At 38.5% G+C, this 22,910-nt stretch overlaps 1 protein-coding gene across 2 annotated transcripts in view; it reads left to right on the forward strand.

Moving 5' to 3' along the window:
• The first annotated feature begins 1,777 nt into the window (after window positions 1-1,777).
• Window positions 1,778-22,910, forward strand: part of LOC121962607 (gamma-aminobutyric acid receptor subunit gamma-3-like) — a 106,588-nt gene continuing 85,455 nt past the window's right edge. The window contains exons 1-2 of one of the 2 annotated variants that reach the window (XM_088074818.1): window positions 1,778-2,201; window positions 2,580-2,734. In XM_088074818.1, the coding sequence (XP_087930944.1) occupies window positions 2,149-2,201; window positions 2,580-2,734 (208 nt within the window). In that variant the 5' untranslated portion in view covers window positions 1,778-2,148. Of the gene's footprint in view, window positions 2,202-2,579; window positions 2,735-7,750; window positions 8,289-22,910 lie in introns of those variants that run through there. The other variant, XM_088074819.1, reaches the window with a different exon arrangement.

Consider the following 22,910-nt stretch of genomic DNA (forward strand, 5'->3'; position numbering starts at 1 on the left):
GTTGATATTTAACAGCTTTATAAAAATAGTTTGATGCATATAGCGCTTTGTGCTCTGATTCTTATCACACATCTGGGAAAAAATCTGTTTCTCGATTTACCTACTGTCAGTCCTCTCTCCGGAAAAGACTAAAAAAGACAAATCAGTTTCAGTTATAGTACTGCATCTAAAGCTGCGGTTATTTTCATCACTGTATTTGATGAGCGAGTGACCAGCTTTTTATAGATGAAGTGCTTTCATTTGTTAGATTTTATTGAGCAAAGACAAGAACATTAGATATCTTGTCATGTATAAGAGAAGGGAATGTTGAAACACTCACATTTTGGTTTATTTTAGGGGGTAATAGGAAGTGGATGTAGGCAGTGGTGAAATTTAACTAATGTACAATTTTGAGGTACTTGTACTGTATTCAAGTTATTGTAGTCCCCCCGCCCCCCTGTATTGTTTAGTAGAGGTTCTCTATTGTTCTTTCCCCAGTAAACTAAACTGAAACCCCAGCAGAGAACATTTTAAGCCTCTATATTGTTCTTTAGAGGTTATCTACTAGTTCTTCCCCCAGTAAACTAATCTGAAAAACCAGTAGAGAATATTTTAAGCCTCTGTATTGTTCTCAACTGGTTCTTATCCCAGTAACCTAAAGTAAACTAAGCTTCAGAACCAATAGAGAACCATTTCAGCCCCTGTATTGTTCTTTAGAAGTTCTCTGCTGGTTATTTTGTTATTTTCCTTGTGAACTAAACTACAAGGAAGAACCCACAGAGAACCTTTTAAGCCCCTTTATTGTTCTTTGCACGTTCTCACACTTGCTGTTTATCTCATATTCCAGGTTTGAGAAGGAAACATGCTGTTTTTCCACGAAGGATTCTGAACCTTTAAGCCAACATTTCATAGGAAATGATAAATAATTGTTCATATTTAAAGTAGAAATATCATGTGAAAGCATATCTGCCATTTTCATGCAGGATAAGTATTTTTATCTACAATACTTAAAGTGCATTTTGCTAATAGTAGTGCTGTACTTGTAATTGAATATTTTTACACTGTGGTGCTGCTTTGTTTCTAAGTAAATAATCAAATTGTCATTTGTTCTGCCAGCATTAATGACGAGAAATGACTGGTTATTCATGGAGGTCAGTGCTGGTCAACAGGTTCACCCGCCGATTGCAGCACTGCAGTGAAAACTAATATTTCTGCCTGTTTTCCTCTCTCGTTTTTTAGCCAGCAGGGGGCAGCGCAGCCTCTCGGTGCGCTCCTGTGTGCGTCAAAAAGCCTCCCAACTTTGTGGGGCTGAACAGTGAAGCTGCCCTCCTGAGTTGTGCGCCTGTTCACAAATGACTTATTTTGAGAGCTCGCTGTGACTCTGTGGTTTGTAAACGGGTGTGTAAAGCGTGGATGTGACTTCCAGTGGCGATCACCATCAGGGAAGCATCAATATAAACAAAAATCAGTTACATGTGAGCCCCAACTGGGTGTTTTTTGTGCCTTTATACTCATATTTTTTTATAATCTGCATGGTGCAGAGAATAATTTACCTCCTGTTTCAACCATGTTTCACCCCTCACTGTGTAGTTATTCTGAATAATCTAAAAAAAAAAACATATCCGCATTGATACAGATGTTTAAATGTGCAGAAAATGCAATGAAATAATTAATTTTTTATCATGACGCAGCCCGGAAAAAAACATCTGGTAATGCAATTATGTTGTAGGTACTGTATGTTGCGTGTGCACGGTGAGTGAGTCACGCAAGATGCTCAAGGTTCACCAGCAGCAGCAGAAGCAGCAGCAGACAGCGTCACCCAACCACAGTTGCCCACACAGGCGTTAGAGAGGGAGGAGGGCGCCGCTGGATCCCGTCCATTCGACTCCCCCCTCCTCCGCCGGACTGATCACACTGATTGATCGTCGGGTGCGTCCCGGAGGAACCCCCTGCGTGGTGCTCGGAGGATCGAGGAAGAGGGGGGGTTGTGTGTGGTCGCAGATGACACGCAGGAGAAAGTGTGTGGGCGGATGAGGAAGTTCACAGCGCGGATTGATGGTCACACACCTACTGTACTGTACTGGCACTTTATCTCAGCAGTAGCGGCAGCAGCAGCAGCATCTCCAGCCACCAGTTTTCTGTGATCGGAGGTGATCCGCGCATGGGAAAATGACAATCAAGTTTGTGGTGATGATCTTCATACTTGTGCTTCAAGGTGCTCGGTAAGTCGCACCTTTTTTTTATTTATATGCATGATCAACAGCTTTAAAAGTTCATATGTGGGATATGATTGCGTGAGCTGATAATGCATGTTTTTTTTTCAAAGGGCTTTCCCTGCACATACACACAAGGAAACACACACACACACACACACACACACACACACACACACACACTCACAGACAAAAATGACTGCTGTGCGCAAATGCAGTCTGACAGTCATTAAATTTAAACTCAATGCATGCAAATATAAGCTGCTGCGACAAAGTTTTTTTTAATGACAACACTGTTTTTTAAAAGGGTGCAAGGGTAGAACATGACTAACGACCCCCGCACTCACCACCACCCCCGTGTTTTCACCCCACCTCCCCCACTTATAGTTCTGATCTACTGGATTATGGCGACGACGATGAAGATCCCAACGACACCACTGTCAATCAAATGCTGGTCCCCAGGTCGCACCAGGAGGACGCCACACTCATACTCAACAATCTGCTCAAGGAATATGACAAGACGCTGCGGCCGGACATTGGAGGTAAGGCTGGGTCATGTTCAGGAGTCTAAAGCTTGTAAAATAGGCAAAAACCTGAATGGAGTTCAGGGTTGGAGGGACTCCAGGTGCTGATTGGCACTGGCTGGGAGTGGAGCTGTCCACGGTGCTGAAACGATGGAGGTTGTTTACCTCCCAGTAACATGGGCGTAGGTTTTGTTTTGATATTGGGGGGACACAAAAGGAAAAAGGGGGATCCTCCTTCCTACCTGCACTCTTATTGAATCTGTATGTACCAGTTTTTGCCTTTTTTTGCATGTATTTGTGGTGTCAATGTTTGAGAACCGGACACCAGAGAGTGTTTGACTTTATTGTAATTAAGTCAAATTTATATTTTCTACATATCAAATATTTAAAATCAGGTTACATAATGCTTCACAGTAGCAAAAAGACAATTAAAAAAAAGCTCTAAAACATGCAGGCAAATATTGTCTAACAAAGAAGATTTTGTGTCTCCAGTCTCAATGTTTGTATTTTGTGTCTTTCTGGGGTATTTGAGGTCTTTTTTGGTCATTTTATGTCTCTTTGTGATGAGTTTGTGTGTACTTGTGGTTGTTTTATGTCTCTTTGTAGTTGTTTTGGGTCTCTTTGTGGTTAAATTATTTCTCTCTCTGGTTATTTTCATGTCTCTTTATAATTTCCGTGTCTCATCAAGGTATTTTGTGTCTGTTTTGGTCATTTATATGTCTTTATAATCATTTTGTATCTCTGGCTGTTTTGTGTCTCTTTGTTGTTGTTTTCATGCCTTATTGAGGTAATTTCTGTGTGCCTTCATGTCTCTTTGTGTCTCTGAATAATTTCTGTGTCTTAATAAAAGTCCTCTGCTGCTTTCATGTTTTCAGCTGCAGAGACAATTGCATATGTTCAAAATACTGAGGGGGGCGTGTCCCCTGCATCCCCCCTGAAATCTACACGTATGTGTAAGCTTTAATGCTGCTTCATTCACACCCAAGACTCCATGTTTTTTTGTGGCTGCACCATTCCCTCAAATGGAGATGTTGTGCAAGTGCTGTCCATTTCATTACCTCAAAATGCAGACAATACTTGGTACATTTGGACACTTTGGGATGTCAGCTAGAATTAAGGACAAGGATAAAGTGCATGTTTGGACAATGTTGTGCTGGACAGCTTGCGATTATAATGATGACCCTAGGCTGCAGCTTGTTAATTACATAGTTTGCTGAAAAAGTACGAAGTGTTTGGATGTGTTTTTCAGTATCTACAGTATGATAATGCATAACCTTCCACTATTTTCTTTCTTGATTTATCCGCATTTTTTAAAATTAATTGTTTTGTCTTTAAAATATCAGAAAATATAATATTTGATCATTTTCCAAATCCTAAGGTGTGGTCTCAAACCCAAAGATAACCGTTTTAATATCACAAATGACAAAAAGAAGCCGTAAATCCTCCTGTTTAAGAATCTGACACCAGAAAGTGTTTGACTTTTCTGGAATGAAGCAAAATTTATATTTTTATATGGCAACTGTCAAAATCAGGGTTACATCGTGTTTCACAGCTTCAAAAAAACAATTAAAAAGTTCATAACAAATGCAGGCAAAAATTGTCCAACAAAGACAAACAAATCAAGGTGGAGAAGCATCAGTTAGATTCCTTTGTAGGTTTTGAGATGACCCCAAGAGGGAGACTGATTCATCGTCTTGGAGCTACAAACGTTTGGTCAGTGCAAGCCTTGAGTGACCGAATGGATCTTCAGGGATCAGCAGCTCACTGAAACATGGTGGTTAGGACTTGCTACAGGCTTTCGGCTTATACAGCATAAAATGAGCAACAACAGTCAAGACATGAAGACAGATAATGGTGGATAATATGTTTAAGCTGCTGGAAACATAAAAGGGCATGCAGTTTGGCAGTTTTCTTATATTAAAATAACAATTTGATTGAGTGACATATGATGTTTCTCAAAGTTAAAAAGGTTAGAACCCCACAGTAGGCTTCTAGGAAAAAAGGCAGCCAGTGATGATAACATAAATTTGGGGATGCCAAACCAATATATTCATAAAAAAATATATAAATAAGAAATGTGAAAGTGAGTATTATCAGGAAAATGTACTTAAAGTATTAAAAATAAAAGGAGCCAATGCATAGAAATATAAGAAAAAAAACCCCAAAAAATCTAAACTGTAAAAAAAAAAAGGATAAACACATGCAAACCTCAACATTATTAAGAAAAAAATACCCCAAAAACTTTATTTTTTTAAACAGAAAAAAACACCCCCAAACTCAATGTTATTTAAGAGAAAAAAAACAGTCTTAAAGATCAAAAATAAAATAAAAAATTCAAACAATAAAGAAAAAAAATCCCCAAAACTCAACATTAGGAAAAAAAGAAAAAGAAAAATATTCAATTGTTTATCACAGTAGTTGGTTAATGATTGTTGAATAATTAATAAACTAATCATTGCAGCTGTACTTGAATGAACTGTTTTGGTAATTTAATGTAATGTTATTTCATTTATAACAACAAAAGGCCATATTTTATTAACTCCTCTTGGGCTTTTTATGCAAAAATCTTAATCTGTAGAGTAGTAAAAAGTACAATGTTTCCCTCTAAAATGTATTGGAGTAAAAGTATAAAGTAGCATGATAAGAAAATACTCAAGTGAAGTACCTACAATTCAGACTAATGTGCAGTACTTGAGTAAATGCCTGAGTGTGAGTTGTTTATTTTATGCATTTATGACAGTCATAGTATAGGCCTAAAGTATAGCTGTACTTGCTTATGATAAATAATATATTGAGAAAGTAGTTTTCAAATTGTGAGGGTTTTTCTGGGCTGGGGGGACCTGCTGGCAGCTGCGGTCCCTCCAAAGTTAAATCTGTGACTGCAACCACACAGTCAGGCACCAATCTCTGCTGGACAGTTTTGTAATATGGTCATATTTGAAAGTTTGTTGCGTTTTATGAATATGTAGAGCTGGACATTGTTGCTATGGATATGATGGGGAAAAAGAGGCAAGTTTGACCTTTTATTTTGTTTTGAAAGTGTTCCTGTAAGGTTTACGAAAACACTTCTTGAACTACATAATCCTATTAGATTATCTGAAAAATGCATTGTTAATAGTGCTGCTTCTGAGAGCTCCTGAGATTTTGGTCATATGTGGTTCTCAGTGGGTCCTTTTATTTTTTCAGAGCTCACCTGACCACAGAAAAATCTAATTAGGTGTCTTTTCATGTCTGACCTCTGCAGTTGATTATAGGGCTGACATATGGTGTGTGTAAGCAGGCGTGTGTGTGTGTGTGTGTGTGTGTGTGTGTAAGGTTGAGGGGTGGTAGCTTGAGTCCACGTTGTTCTCTGATTGCGCCCACATTATTCCTGCTCTGCTTCTGCTGCAATCAAACCTCTGAACTTGTTGGAGGGGTTTGTTCCTCCTCAGAGAGGCGGTGAGGACGGCTGCTAATCAGATGGTTACTGGTTTGATCCCCAGAGTGCTCTCACTGGTGGGCTGGACAAACTGGAGAAGCTCTCTGCGTTAAATGTGGAGTCATTACCAGAGTCCCGTTTAGACTTACTGTGTATGCATAATAGCATGGAGAAACTGAGCTGTATCTGACCGAATGCATCAAGACAGACGTCTGTGCTCCAGAGTGAAGCTCTGAATGTTGACCAGTGTCGACATAAACACACCTTCAGTAGATTTAACGGTGCCATGTTGTTCATCTGTGGTGTTCAGACGCTTTATAGATCTCGCCGTGTCCCAAAAGGAGTCTGTTTTGTTTTTATTTTCTTACTTTCCAATTTACTTCTGCTTTGTTCACATTTCCCCCCCTGTATTTCTCTCCCCTGCATTTGGGATTTTGCATTTACAGTCAGCGATGTGCTGACAAAATAAGAGGAATAGTTGATCTGATAGGAAGAAATCATTTGGGAATCGCTCTACTCTACATTTTGGAATAAGCACAGTGTTGTTTCTTAACTTTTTTTTTTAGATGCTTTAGTTGTTGTTCTGTTTCCTGAAGCTCAATGTGACATTTTTTCACCTCGTATTACCTGAATCCTTGCTTCTGCTGCGTTCACGTAGAATCAGGGAGACTCTAGATGGCAAACCAGATGTTATTTTAGTAAATGAGAGCAGAATGGTAAAATTAGGTGAAGTCTGTTTCCCCACTGATCCGTGTTTTCCCCCTTTCCATTACCCAAACCCTTAGACCATCACACATTAACGGGAGGGAAACACGCAATCATTTCACAAGGGAACATCTTTTGACACATCTCAATAGATTATATTTATATATCGTCATTAATGATACTTGATGATACTGTATTATATTACCAAGTATCATTAAAGGCCTTGATATACTAAATATTTTGTATAAAGTATCTTGTGATGCAGTATATAACACATCTTTGCATACAGCATATTTTGTAACATTTCTTTACATATTTTATACTGTATAAATTATCGTTATATATTGGATATTGTATAAAAAGTACCTTTATATACTGAATATTTTGTATTTGTTATACAGTATGTAAAACACGTTTATTTACTATAACCCCTGTGCCCGGTGATATCTATCTATCTATCTATCTATCTATCTATCTATCTATCTATCTATCTATCTATCTATCTATCTATCTATCACTGTATTCTGTACATAAAGTATTTTTGTATACGGTAAATTGTGTATAAAGTATCTTTTCTGTAGTATCTTTATATGCAGTATATCGTATATAAAGTATCTTTTCTGTATACTCTTTATAAGTATCTTTCTATACTGTGTACTCTAGCTACACAGTATATGGTTTACCGTTTATCTGATTTCACGTGAACGCAGCAGTGTGGAGCAGCAGAACGCGTCCTTTCTTAATTTATTTTTTATTTTAATTTATTTTTCAATTTCTCAATTGATGTGAAGGTGCAGTTAACAAAACGAATTTATATATATATATATATATTTTTTTTAAATGTAATAATTCAAGGTAGCATTGACCCCGGTGTACTTCCTGTGTCATCTGTCCAGAGGGGTTCACCTGAGCAAAAACCTTTGTCAACAAATCAGCATGTGCGCGCCGCGGCTTTTTAGGATGTTTTGAACCAGTATATTGTTTCGTGAAGAGGACCGAGGCCGGAGTTTGAACTGTGATGGAGAAAAAGTCTGGAGGAGGGGACGATAATGAGCTTGATAATGTTTACGTGGTGGAGCGATGCCATGTTGGAAGAATCATCAGGAGTAACGTCACTATTGTTTGTTTGTTTGTTTATTTGTTTGTTTGTTTGTTTTTGCTTCGGAAGCTTCTGGACTTTTTCAAGCTGTTTATTATTTAATGCAATTTTTTTTACATTGACTGTCACACGAGCACGCGAGCTTTTCGTGCTTTTGTCAGCCAAAGACTCACGAAGAGGAAGAGGAGCGGTGACACTGGGACCTGCAGACTGGTTCCACTGGTTCTCAGCTGCATGGACACAGATGCTAAAGACTGGACATTGGTGCTAAAGACTGGACATTGGTGCTAAAGACTGGACATTGGTGCAGTGGCTTGCAATAATCACAATGCAGTGTTCTTCTGTGAATGGTGAGTACACATTTTAATGTCATTTAAGGACTTGTTATTGTTGAGTGTTATTGTTTGGGCTATTTGTGTATTGTATCATCGTTAATGTGTGCCGGCTGTCCCATATGTTTTCATTATTTTGACCACTGGTGATGACAGTGAGGCGTGTGGGCTGGTGGTGCAGTCTGACCCGGTCTGTCTCCTTGTTCAGCACAGTGTGTCCTCTTGTCAGTGGTGCCACTCAGTCGGTGGTGATGGTTGTCTGGTGTAAGCAGAAGTGGTTGTTATGTGCAGACCAGGGGCGGATTGTGAGACAGCTGGGCTCACACATGCAAAAGGCTCCTCTCCTACAGAGGTGCCAGACTTGCAGATTTTGTGCTGTTTTATACTCTCTTTTTTAACTGTTGTTGTTTTGGGTCTTTACATTCTGCATCTTTTTGTTGGTTTTTGTGTCTGGTGACTTTGTGTGTGGTCATTCTGCGTCTCCTTCTGGTTGTTTTGTGTGTCTTTGTAGCCAGTTAATGTTGCATTGAGACAATAGTCTGTTTTTGGTTGTTTATCTCTGTGTAGTTTTGTGTCTTTTTGGGTATTTGTGTAGTCTCTTTGTGTCTTCTTGAGGTTTGTCTTTGTAGTCATTTTGTGTATATTTGTGATTAACTTAATTATTTGATTAATTATTTGTATGTGGACATTTTGTGTCTCAAGTCTCTTTGAGGTTATTTTGTGTCTTGCTATGGTAATTTTGTCTATTTGATGTCTCTTTGCAGTCATATTTGTGTCTCTTTGTGATTATTTATGTCTTTTTCTCATTATTTTGTGTCTCTTTGTAGTTGTGTTTCTCCCTGTGGTTGTTTTTTGTCTCTTGGTTGTCATTTTGTGTTCTATGAGGTGACTTTGTGTCTTTTTGGTCATTTATGTCTCTGTATTGTCATTTGTATCTGTGGTTATTTTGTTTCTCTTTGTCGTTGTGGTTTTCCTTGTGGTTGTCTTGTATCTCTGTCGTAATTTTTTGTCTCTTTGAAGTCACTTTGTGTCTCTTTGTGTTTATTTAGTGGCTATTTTGTGTCTCCTTGTTGCTGTTGTGTGTTTCTGTAGTCATTTTGTATCCACATGATGAAATTTTGTGGCTTTTTTTGGTCATTTTATGTCTCTGTAACTTTATCTTTGTGATTGTTGTCTCTTGGTAGTAATTTTGTGACTCGTGGTTGAATTCAACTCGTGGTTGAATTGTTTCTCCTGGCAATCATTTTGTATCTGTGTGTTTTCTAGTGTGTCTATGTAGTAATTTTGTGTCTGTATGTCTTTATTTTGTGTCTGTTTTTAGCCATTTTGTATCTATTTGTAGATGTTTTGTCTACAAATATGTCTTAATGATGTAATTTTGTGGCCTTTTTTTGTCATTTTGCGTCTCTTTGTAGCAATCATGCATGTCTTTGTACTTTTGTTTCTGTAGTCGTTTCATCTGTTATTGAGTAATTTTGCCTACTCTGGTTGTATTTATGTCTCTCTGTAGACATTTAGTGTCTTCCTGTGGTTGTTTCGTGTCTTAATGAGGTGATATATCTTTTTTGGTCATTTTATGTTAGTTTGTAATAGTTTTGCCTCCCGCTACAGTTGTTTTGCCCATTTACTCATTAATTTATTAATTTGTCTCCTTGCAGTACCTTTGCATCTCTTTGTGGTCATTTAGAGTCTCTTCCTGGTCAGTACAAGTTAATTGGAGTGACATTTGTAGGGTGGCAACTTGCGTAAAGATTATTTTCATTTTCAGATAATCTGTTGATTGTTTTATTGATTAACTGATAAGTTTTTTGGTCGATAAAATATCAGAGAATGGTGAAAAATGTTGACCAGTGTTTTCCAAAGCCCAAGATGAAGTGCTCAAATGTGCTGTTTTGTCAACTACCCAAACATATGAAGTTTACTGTCGTAGAGGAGTAAAGAAACCAGAAAATGTTCACTTTTAAGATTTAAACTAGTTGGTGATCAATTTAATAGTTAACAAATAATCGATTAGTTGCCGAAGCTGTAGACATTTTGCAGGAGCGGGAGGAGGCCCTGACACTTTGGGCCCCCACAACATATAAAATATATTTTGTAATACATAGAGTTGAAGATGGATAGATGAAGAAAAAATGAAGTTGTGCTCCACAAAAGTACATTCATTTTTGGACTATTTTTGCGAAATATTGGATTCCTTTACCTCTTCGTCCTTAAAACACAATTTTATTAAATGACAAACACCACTTTTAATCCTCTAATTAGGAGTTTGATTTTTAAACAGTGTGTTGAGTAGACGTACCTGCCTCTCAGCTGCAGGACTCATGGGTTTGAAGTTAAGGTTTATTAGCACTCAGTCTGAGACTACGCTGTGTACCTTGAAGTTGCCACCTTCAAGCCTGAAAGACTTTCATTTGTAATGGCTTCAGTTGGGAGTTTTAGTGGAGTCACGCTTGAGATAAAGTTTCAAAAGACTTTGTGGAAAAGACTCTGGTGGGAACACTTATCTCCAGATCATTAAGGCTGTTTATTTGTGTTTTTAGGTTATTTAAAATGACCAGGCACCCAGCTTCCACCGGCAGTAACCTGGTGAGAATTGATTTTTTTCGCCTCCGCCGGCGGCTCGCTCGCCTCGGTTCAGTCGGGCAGCGCAGGGGGAATCTCCCTCCAGCTCTGCTTCCATAATTAAGGATGAAATTTTGATGAGATCCAGTTGACAAACCTCGGTGTCATCCATGAAATGTTAATGTCTTAGCAGGATAATGTGAGGCAGCGGAAACATACGGGCGAAATACCCCTGCACACACACACACACACACACACACACACACACACACACACATAGAGATACACACACACTCGTATGGATGATGCTGAGTCAAAGACAGATCTGGGACATTTAAGTCATTGTAAAAAAGAGTGGGCTCAGTTTCTGCAACAAATCTCTGTGAAACACACACACACGAACACACACACACAAAATCAGAAACACTCACACAGAGAGGCAGCCACTGAAGTCACAACAGTGTGGCTCATTTTCGAGATATACCTGGATTTTGTCTAAATCAAAGTCATCCCCTTTATACAAACACAGTCTCACACACACACACACACACACACACACACACACAGTATCAAACAATGCTTTTCCTTTTGCCTCTTTCTAAATGTGAACAACTTCTCCTCTGTAGTTCAGCTTGTTAATCTGCTGCTGGCGGTGGAACCAGAGCACATACTGTTGTTTTAAGCATAGTTAATGTTTCTGTATTAATTGGGCATTAATTCAATATTAGAAGTGTGTTTGAAGCAAAAACAAAATAGGGGAGGCTGGGGGTGTTTGTACCACTTTTCTGTGTTTTGCATTAGCCCTCTCTAAATTGTTATTTGCTGCATTTATGCTTCTTTTTTTGTACGGATTAAACAAACCAGATACATCGTACAGTGTTAGTGAGCTTTAGAGGTGCTGGTGTCTGTTTACCCCTGCTGACATTTTTTATGCTACGCTAAGCTACTTATCTGCTAGAGATGGATATTGATCTCATCAATAGTACAAACAAGCATATTTCCCACAATGTCGTACTGTTTCTTTGAGCCAAGTGTATTGGCCACAAATGAATGTTGGATTTTGTAAGTGTCACTAATTTTCCTCTCGATAACTTCTACTGAACTCAGTGATGAATGCAAATGGTGCCTTTTTTGTGTTAAATTGACAATTTGTAATGCATGTCCTGCAACAAATAATGTAATCCTGCTTGTCAAAATTAGGGCTGTCACCATCTTTGGTTTGTTGGTCGACTGGTTGGTCAGTACGCTCTTGTCTGAGCAAATTCTCATTGGTCGGACAGTCGCTGGTGTTACTTTAATGAGTCTGTCTCTTCCCAGCTACAAACGCCAGTTGTTGTTGTTCAGCACTCACTTTTCCTCTGTGACCGTTGGTCTTTGTGGTATATGTCCCGCCCCTTCTCCACTGTGATTGGATGACTGGTGACAGTGACTAGTGCAGTATTTTACCCAAAGTTAAATATTTTTCAACTCTTATTTTAAATCGGTAAACAGAATCAGAAAACATTTAGCGTCAGATTTTTCATGATGGATCTATTTTTCTAATTCTCCAATAAAACCCTGCAGTTTAAGGCTGGATTAAAACAATTAATTAGTTAACATTATGTTGTATATAGTGTCCAGTATGTCAGATTTTTCTCATCAGTCCTGCTCAACATTTAGTGGTGACATGGACTCGTGAAGGCAGCTCAGGTGGAAAAGTGTTACAGTGCACAGTTTATTAATATAGATTTTAATATTATATCCAAATTCCAATTTATGTTTCACTTGACATTAACGCCTTCCCTGTGACAGGAAAAAAGGCTACCAGGTAGACTGTTCTCAGTGCACTGTGGTGATTCAGTTGATAATGATTTTTTCCCCATCGACCAATAAATGAAGAGAGTCGGCCGAATTTCAGTCCGTCAATAGTTAAAATTGTCTTTTAAAACTAGTATCTAAAGAGACAGCTTTGCATTTTCAAAATGTCATATTAGCATAAGCTAACCACTTTATTTACCTTTGAAAACTGCTGATTTTTATGCCTCCTTTCTGTCAATATCTGTGGCTGCATGCTTTACGTTTTTAGTTGTCCGTCCGTCTGTTCGATTGTCATTCATGTTATACATTCCCAATGCGGCGGGGAAATTTCTTCAACTTTAGCACAAACGTCCACTTGAACTCAACGATTAGCTGGTTAGAATTTGGTGGTCGACGGTCACTGTGACCTCACAAAACACGGTTGGCCATAAGTCAAGAATTCATGCACTATGACAAAATTTCATATAAAAATATCTATTGGGATGAATTGATGATGTGATGACATTTTATATTCAAGAGGTCAAAGGTCAACTTCGCTGTGACATCATAATGTCCTGCAAAAACACTTTAATGGCCATTATTTAATGCCATGACAAGGGTTGCAAATCGTAGGCAGTGTCCTTAATAGATTATTGGTGAAATTAACAATCGATTAATCATAATTTAAAAAAAACATGAAAAATTTGCTTATATTACCTCAGATTTGCAAATAACTGACTGGAGTAATATGCTTCAGTATACTGATAACTTCCATTCTGCCAAAAAAACCCCACTTTATACGTTTTTGAAACCCTTCAAAGTCTTCTCTGCGTATATTATATGTAGGAAAGATGATGGTCAAACATTGATGTGACAGTGTTTTAACTCATTGGTGGTGACATTTGATCGCGAGGCTGTAATTCCAGTCTTTGAAACTTAAAAAGTACAGTTTCAGTTTCGCTGCAGTGAAGCGAAACTCACTGAAAATAAGGGCAGAAATTCAAGATAGAGCATAACAAGGTTATTATCTTAGTTCCCGTGTTTGTTTTCCCCCTGTCTCTTCCAGTCTTGTGAAGTCAGCAGCGAGCCTAATCTTCATATAAAGTGGGTGACTGGTCCACTTGTGAAAAAGCGTCCCACATTTCCCCCGAGCAGAACAAGTGTTGAGCCTCACCTTAACCGATAAGAAGCAGTTCGCCTTGGATGAAGATGAGATGCTTTTGTGTCCCTATTGTGTCACTTTCCTTTTGGATTCAGAGTGTGATCACTGCGTGCGCTGTGTGTGATCCTCGTGTGCTGTGCGAAAGGCGAGTGTGTCAGTGTTTGCGTGTGTGCTCGCCGGGGAGTCGAGGACAAAGCGAGCTGGAGTAGAGGGCTTTGTATGCTGCGAGGGCTCTGCAGCCACGCACATGGAGAGTTTGGGAGCCAGGGGTGGTTCAAGGAGTTCGATTAAGGTCTGAGCCGCACTTTAAAAACCCAGCAGCCCTCCAGCAAATTAAACAAATAGATTCAAGCAAGGTTAAAGTCATGAGCCCACAGACAGCCATCTGTTGTTGTCCGAAAACTATTAAAACACATCAGGACACCGGGTGACATGTTCCTTTCTTACCGTGAACACCCACACTATGTGATTTTGACTCAGTCCCCACATGCAGTGCCCTGCTGCTCTCAAGACTCACTGGAGCAACAAATGTGCATTCATCCACTGCTAAAAATAGGCCCCAACCAATGTTGTATTTACTACTGTTTGAGTAACATTTGCTAACATCTACAGGGCCCAGCTTATTTAGGAACGTCTGTTTTTAGAAATGAAACCATACATCTGTGAGTTATTTTTAAAGATTGTGTCTTCAGTGGGAACCAGTGAGCTCGGAGCAGTGATCCACAGACAGCGAAGGGAAGTCAGTAGGTCAAGTTGATTAAGAGAAAGAATAACATCTTATTGGTTTTGGTCTTTAATTATAATGGATTTTGTGACTCGTTTTATTATGCTGTAGAACTGCAATTCTCATATTATTTTGCTGGATGTAACAAAATAAAATGTTGCTGGATGGATTCTTTGAGTTACACCATGAACCATAATGTGAGCCACGTTTTTATAGCACAAATTGTGGTTTACATTTTAATTAATCACTATAAACAGATATTGTATGTATACAACATCTGTGGGAATGGTACCAGATTTTGGTGCTGGAAGTGTTCTGGTTTCAGTTTGTAGGCAGACCAGTGTTGACCAATCCCGTTTGAGTGGGAGGTGCACAGTCTGTGTAGAGACGTAGCGCACTGGCTGAAATGTAATTACTGAACTTGGCAGCTTTTGTCTATTAGCTTTTTTCAAAATTTCTCCAGATTTATAAGAAAGTATCTGTTTTTAGACATTAGCCAAAGTGACATAAGATAGTGGCTGATTACACCAGATCCCCCAAAAATGTTTTCCGTTGTGCCCAGAGGCTTTAATGACATCAGGCAACTAAGTGGTGTCAAAAAATATGGATTTATCGATACATTTCGATTCTGAATATTTAAAATGGTTTTATTGCTCATTTTCTGCATTTTGGCACATAGCAGTACCAGCCTCACCTTCTCATTTTTGATGTTTACTGCAGTCATTCCTCTGCTCTCTGCTATTTACTGAAAAAAGAGAAGTTGTCCCTTTCGTGTTATAGCTTTATATTTATCTTTCAATTATAAAATTAAATTGTATCCCTATAATGTCAATTTTAAGGTATTGTACCAAAGAAAAAAAAGAAGCATTATTTTTTAACCTCTGAATTCCATGTTGATTTCCTGGGAAAAAAATGGTGCATTTTACAACAGCAGCTTTGTTTTGCAAAACAACTTAAGAACCAACAAATTGATATAATTAGCAATGGATAGAATTTACGGCTGAAACGACAAGGAAATTAGCACCATGGACAGAGACGAAGCAAAAAAAAAAAAAAAAATCCACGAAAATAGTCGTCAGGGTGGTGATGTTGAGACAAAACAGCTGATTGACAAAACATTTGATTAAGATATTACCACTTTAAGAAACTGCCTTTATTTGAAATCACTTGACTTTGTAGAAACAACTGAAACGTACCGGAGTAAAATAAACTGATCGTTATCAGATTTAAACTCAAGGGAAACCCTGATTGTCTTTCAAAAAGTTAATCCGAAACAGGCGGCTGTTTTTCACTCTGATCAGGTTCAGCATCAGCTGGCATGCAAATACAGTCACCCTGACAGCTTTTCAATATAGCCAGGTGGCTAATCCAGTTGCAGCTTGTGGGCGATGGCAGCCGGCGGCTCTGTGACTGAAGGCTGTAATTGTCCAAAACTAACAAGCTGTTGATCTACATTGACTGACCAGGTTTCTGCAATCATATCTGCCATTATGGCCTCCCTGAATATGTCTGCCGCTTACAATCGAGCCTGTTGGTGTGAGTGAAAAGGGAAAGACAGTGTGTGCATTTCAATAGGAGGTGTGTGTGTGTGTGTGTGTGTGTGTGTGTGAGACCAACAAACAGCGGCTGTTTGTTGTTGTACTGTATTTTTATCTGTCTATATTTATTCCTTTGTTTTTTATTTCAGTGAATTTTTGGTCACTTAAATGCACACTTTTGCACACTAATAATGTGCATCATGTAAATGTGTGTGTCTTTGATTCAGATAAAAGCCAGGTGTGTGTCAGAAATAGAAACCGTAGCTGCTTGAACATTGTTGCGTTGCAGCTGTTTTCTCTCTCGCTCAATCACCTCTCTTTTGTGCCTTTCCTTTCTCCCTCTATTCCCTCATTACGTCTTGTTCACACCTCCCTCCACTTAGTATCAATTACTGCGCTGCCACATAATTCATGTCAGTATTTTTGCGATCCAGATTTGTGGCTTTTCAGATTCAGAGTGAAAGTTTGACCCACTTTGCATCCTATATTAAAACCTCATAGATCTGATTCAGAAGTCATGTCAGATTCAGTCACTGCAGGGCGAAGCACGCGATGAGGAGGATGGGATTTAGGCAGCGCAGCATTTGGTCTCGGTGAATTCTACTCATATCCTCATACGTCAGCAGCGCTACATTTTCCCCTTGTTTGATGAAAGATTTAGCTATATCCTTTGTTTTATTAAAGCACAAAACCAGTGGAAATCAGATCTTAACATTCTTTACTTAGAAACTTCAGACTGGCTTTGTGTTCTTTTCTGTATCTCAGTGCCAGAAATAACAGGGGAGTGTTTGACTTGCGCTCAGATGCTGTGATTTTACTCTGACGAGTAGCTTTTACTAAAAGTGAATGGGAGTGGTGGAGGAAGTTTTCAGATCCTCTACTTCAAAAAAGTAATTAACAACACTGTACTCTCGCAAGTACTCTGTTACAAGTTAAAGTCCTACAGACAATGTCACTTAAAGCATGTAAGTATAATGTGGAAAATGTCCTCAAAGTATTAAAAGGAATTAATGGGGGAAAAAATATCATACAATCGATATGACAGGATAATGGAAATCATTTAAATATAGATTTTTCTACTTGAAATGTCTAGGGCTGTACCCAATTCAGAATATGCAAGTTGAATGGGATTTTGCTCTCCGAAACAAATTTTCACTGATTTGTTTTGTTATTTTTACAAAGTTAAAAAGTTTGGGCTCAGCAGGACGTTCAGTGGCATTCACGTCAGATAATAAACAAGCTAACAGCGCTAACAACAGGTCGCAAATGCATAACAACATTTTTTGTCAACTCTAGATATGAAACAAAAGCCAGAAACTGTATTGTATTAATTTGATTTCACCTTTGGAAGCAGAAGGTCTTTCCTCCGCATGTCTGCAGCACTATGTCAAAGAGTAGCGTGAAAGTCAAGAGCACTCACTTCACAGCAAAATCTGGGATCCAAAATGTAAACTGCTCAGCACGTCGATTAGCAAAGAAAAAAGAAACGTAAAAAACACTGACTGGACTTGAAGCTATCTCAGACTGATGATTAGAACCTCCGACTTTCAAGGGGCAGCCCTAGAAATGTCCCATTAAGGTCATCTTTATGTACGTTGACAAATTACTTATTCATGAACAAATTAAACATTAAACCTATTAAACATCTGAAGGCTGGAAACCGAGAAGTGCAGTGGGACAGTGGACTGTTAATAATATGCGTCGATAATGAGGGAGCAGAGAAGTTAAACCTGGAGCAGATTGTGGAGTACTTCACAGAATGACAGGTGAATACTACACTCACCGAATACATTTACATGCACAAAATATTCACTCATATTTTCCCCCTCATATTCTCAACTCAAATTTAGCCTATTCTACATCTTAATCAGAAAATCAATTTGTAATATTCGGTTTGAACATGCTGTTCATATGACCTCATGAATATTGTTGTAGTCATAGTGGAATATCAGAGATCATCATCACTGTCTGCTGATGTTTTATTCTGCTAAAGAAACGTCACATTATGTGATTTATGTGACTTGTTGACTGATGCTTGCTGCATCTACAGCAACTACTTTTTTGTCATTGAGTTTTTTTCTCTTTTTTATTTGTTGGTAAATTTAGTAAATTTGAATGTTTTGAATTTATAATCAGTTGCATGCAAAAACTGCAAAGTACGTCTGTTGTTGGTTTGGAAACAAGGACTCTGTGGCATGATGTTGTTCCTCTAGTGTATTTGTTGACATTTTATGCAATTTGCGTGACACACACACACACACACACACACACACAGATTTTCAATAATCTAATCAAGGCTAGACACAGATGATCATCCTCTGAAGGATGCCACATCTCTGATATAGAAGATTCATAATAAAAGTACACAACAAAAGGTTATAAACCGCAAAAACTACAACACAAACAGTCACAGTGCAAAGCCACACGAACAAGGAGTGTTTTCGGAAGGACATACACAATACTAATATTAAAAAAAATATAAATGTCTTTTTTTTAATTGAAATCAGTAAAAACTGTAACACTAGAATCCTCATTTATCCCTTTGAGCTGCTGAGTTATTATGACGTCTTGTTAGTCCAAGATAGACTTCATCGACACCAATAAAAGAGCTCCTGCGTTCTACGCTCATTATTTTCAGTGCACACACTGTCGCGTTTATACAATAGTCTGGGTGTGTTCAGGTTTTTCTATTTGTTGTCAACATGTGTGTGTTGGAGGTTCGACATGCAGACTCCTGATTGTGTAATTGCTGATAAAGGCCGTGCGTTGTGTACAGATGAATTAAGTGTAGACGTTTCTTGTGAGCTCTTCAGTGTCTGTTATTTTCCACATTGAGCTCAGAAATAATTGTGATGTGGAGCGTATCTCAGGGACTTTGAGCCTCTGTTAATGATGGTTCTGCAGGCTTTGGGTCAGTGTGACATCGCATTCATCTCAGCACTTCACAAACTCAGTGCTTTCTTTAGTGTGACTATAAATTATTATCAGGGCGAGCAGCCAATGTTGTGCGCTAACGTAAGTTATATTGAACACATGAAAGATGCTCTTTGATCGATGAATGTAAACAGGTCTGTGTGCTCAAAGAGCTGCAAACTCACAAACACGTGGACGTTGTGAATTGAGTTGCTGATATTGTTTTTTTTCAGGGCCGATACCAATTATTAGTACTTAATGAGACCCGTAAATGATATTTAGAAGTGATACGCATTTACATTTACAAAAAAAACCCAAAAATCTGTCAAAATGTATAATTTGGAATATAACAAACTCCAAATTAAGTCTTTATTTAAATGTCTTTAGCAAATGTTTGATAAAAAGTGAAACTTTCAACACTGTTTGCAACAAGTTCCCAGCAACTTTTTTTCAAAAGTGAAAATTTAAATAAAAAATGAATAAATAAAAAGTCCCTCCAATGCTGATACTTGATCAGTGAAATAAAACGCAATCACAGATGCTCAGCAAAACGCCAAATATCGGCCCCAATAATCGACCAGGCTGATAATCTGTCAGCCCCTAATTAACACATCACAAGATACTTTCAAACTCATGCTTTTTTATTTCTCTAGTCTGCATTTGGACTGCATTCTGAAAAACAGTGTGTAGACCTCTTTGTTAATTGGCCATTTTCCGAATGAAACGCTTTCCAATTGCATTACATTCAAATCATTAGATACAGATAATGAATTGGCTGAATATTTTTTAAACAGGACATAATTTCCATCCTACAAACTGGATCCAAATTGGCTTGATGACAGTATTTAAATTAAACTTCATTATTTAGTCATTTGAATTAAATAGATTTGGATGACTTTCGACTAGAGAAATACCACTTTGCCAAAGTTTGGGACATCACATTAAAATCCTTGAAACAGTGTTAAAATCACGGCTTTGTGGAGCTTCTTTTTGCAGTCCTCCAAACTCCGCTTTAGCTACACTGTAAAAATAAACTATTTGTTTTTGGCTTGTAACGTCCTTTTTAAGGCGTCACCAACATGTCTTGCAGTGGTGGAAATGACCGTGACAGTGCTGGCTCTAACCTTGTGAACAGCACATTTTACATGTCATGTTCGCACATAAATGTAGTTACTCGTCCATCGTATTGGGGAATAGAGGCGTCAGAACACAACATGGAGATCAGCTTTAAGTGCCTTCTGGTTGTAGCTTTTTTTAAGGCTTCTGATTGGTCAGTGTAGTCGTCTTCTTTGTGTGGCATTAAGGGTTACGGTTACATTGCTGGCTGTTGTTTTGGCGTGCTTTTAATGGTGCTTTAATTGTGTTTGAGTTTTTATTTGGATGGAGATTTTTTAAATGATTTTACATTTTATATTATGCTTGTGTGGACAGGATTTTTTGTGAATTAAGGAGCCGGTGACTTCTTGCCAAATTGTTAAATCAACAGGTTAGATGTGTGTTCAACCCAAATAAAAAGCAAACTTTTTTCTAGTGTTACTCTGGAGCGTTGTCTGGAGGAACAGTTGTCCCAACTACCAATATACCAATGGATTCAAGGATTCTGATCATTTTGGATTAATCAGCCAGTTATTTTCTTGATTAATCAACAAATTATTTAGTCTGTAATATATCGAATAGCTAAAGTGCACCTGAACATTTCCCACAGCTCAAGGAGTTGTATATAAATCATTTGTTCTTTTCTGTCAACAACTCGAAACCCAAAAATGATCCATTAACTGTCATATGACAAAGACATGCAGAATATTTTTATATTTGAAGAGCTACAATGAGAGTATTTGGCATTTTTGCCTCAAAAAAGAAAGCCAAACATTCTAAAACATGACTAAAATGAAATGATCATCAAAATAATTGCCTATTCATGTTCCCGTGATTAGCTAATCATTGCAGCTCTACAGATGCATGTTGAACAATTTCCTGCAATGACTTGAATGATTTCCCCTTCTTTTTGAGATATGAAGAACTTGTCTATTTTTGGCTTAAAAGCTGTCGTCTACACATTTGCTTGGCAGCTCCAAAAATGAGTGAGCGATAAAAAACTGCAGTACTCATAATGCTGTTGAATCCAGATTTCTGCAGATGACAGTTTGTGTGTCACTTGATCATTTTGATTTATGACTTCCTGTTAGGAGTTCACGCCCACTCCCAGAGCTTCTGGATGCTCTGTGCCTCTCCTGTGTCGGCCACTGAGAGGTAAACTTACCGAAAAAAATGTCTGATGCTGCTTAAAAGAAGCAGCGTCTAAAACTGAAGTGTTTTCCAATGGAGTGAAATAGTTGCTCTTGCACCTCTGGCTCAGATGTGGGTGGCTTTGAGGCTGACTCGGTCCTGGCAGGCCTCCTCTCCTTGATCCTCGCAGAGCTGACATTTGGCACAGTGGTGACACCTCACCAGCTGAAAGGACAATTCTCAGAAGAGCCTCCTCAATATTTCAAGTCCAGTGACATTTCATTAGATGAAGAGGAGTTTAGATCCTGGCAAACGCTTCTCCTCCCGTCTCAGGTAGCCGGGTTAGCCGAGCTGACAATCACCTGCGGGAGGGAGGCGCAGGAGCTCCTCGCACACGCGGCGCACACAGACGCAGCAGACATGAGTGGAGACGCACACCCAGACACAAACACACACAAGCTGGCGGACAGAGTAACCTTTATGAGCTCTATGATGCAAATGTCTCTTCCGCTCTGTGTGTGTGTGTGTGTGTGTGTGTGTGTGTGTGTGTGTGTGTGTGTGTGTGTTTGTGTGTGTTGGAGGGACTAAATGTCTCAAAATTAGCATTTTAATGTCTGGAGTTTTACACTTTGTACAGTGTAAAATTTAAAGGTGCTCTACCAGTGCAGTGAATCTTCATACAGCGGTTTGACTGATATTTTATGAAAATGCACTCAAAACAGTTTGTAGGATCTTATGAATCTTGTGAATTAGTGTCCCCACCAGTGAGTTTAGGTTAAGTGTAGGAAGAGACATAGTTTGGTGTTGTAATTTTAGGTACTTTAAGTTGGCTGTTTCGAGGAAAGTTACTTCAGTTAGGTTTAGGAACAGAAACATTGTTGGGCGTTGACACATTACGTTCTTAATCTAAAGTTATGCTGGCTGATTTTGGAAAGGTCAGTTGCTAAGGTTAGGTTTAGGAAAAGAATCATGGTTGGGTGTGGTCACGTTAATGTAAGGTTACATACTTTGCATTAAGTAAAGTAGGTTTGGTATTGGATAGTAAAGTTCATCTCTTGAGCAAAATCATCCTTTTTGTCTTTGTGTTTCTTTGGTCATGTAACAAATATTTCAAAAGTATTTGCATCTTCTTATGGTCTAGTTTTATATGAGGGTCTTCGTTATATCGGGGGAATACTTCTCTAAGTTACGTAGACTAGGAAAATGTTTTGGTTTAATTTTTTAACATCCAGTGACATATTTAACGTGATGTAACAACCTAGCTTAAAATAAGTAAACTTGGTTTGACACAGGACACAGACTGGTCTCATGGGGGAAAGTCGTGTGTTTGTTTGACCCACTGACCATGCAGTCAGACCTGCCTCCTTACATGGACTTCTCTTCTCAAACTGCGTCCTTCTTTATTTCTGTCAGTGCACTTCTGATCGCATCCTGTCAGTCATGTTGGTTACATACGAAGTAGCAGCTCAGACTGAGCTTTATTTGTCAAAGCAAGCTTCAGATTAAATGGTTGATGAGTTTTTCATGCTGATAGCGATATCATCATTGTCATCTGTCACAGCGGTACTCTGCATGTGGGACATTACGTCGCCATGGTGATGTCTGCCTGCATGTTGACAGGCATTGTGATCATAATAACTTACAGATAAGATGATCTCATTATTTTTTTGCAAAACCTTACTGCATAAATTAGCAAATTAATGAGGACTCTTTTTGAAGCTTCTATACCTCTTTAATGC

The sequence above is a fragment of the Plectropomus leopardus genome, chromosome 24, assembly GCF_026936395.1.
Source record: "Plectropomus leopardus strain MGB_pleo_1.0 chromosome 24, ASM2693639v1, whole genome shotgun sequence".
NCBI lineage: Eukaryota > Metazoa > Chordata > Actinopteri > Perciformes > Serranidae > Plectropomus > Plectropomus leopardus.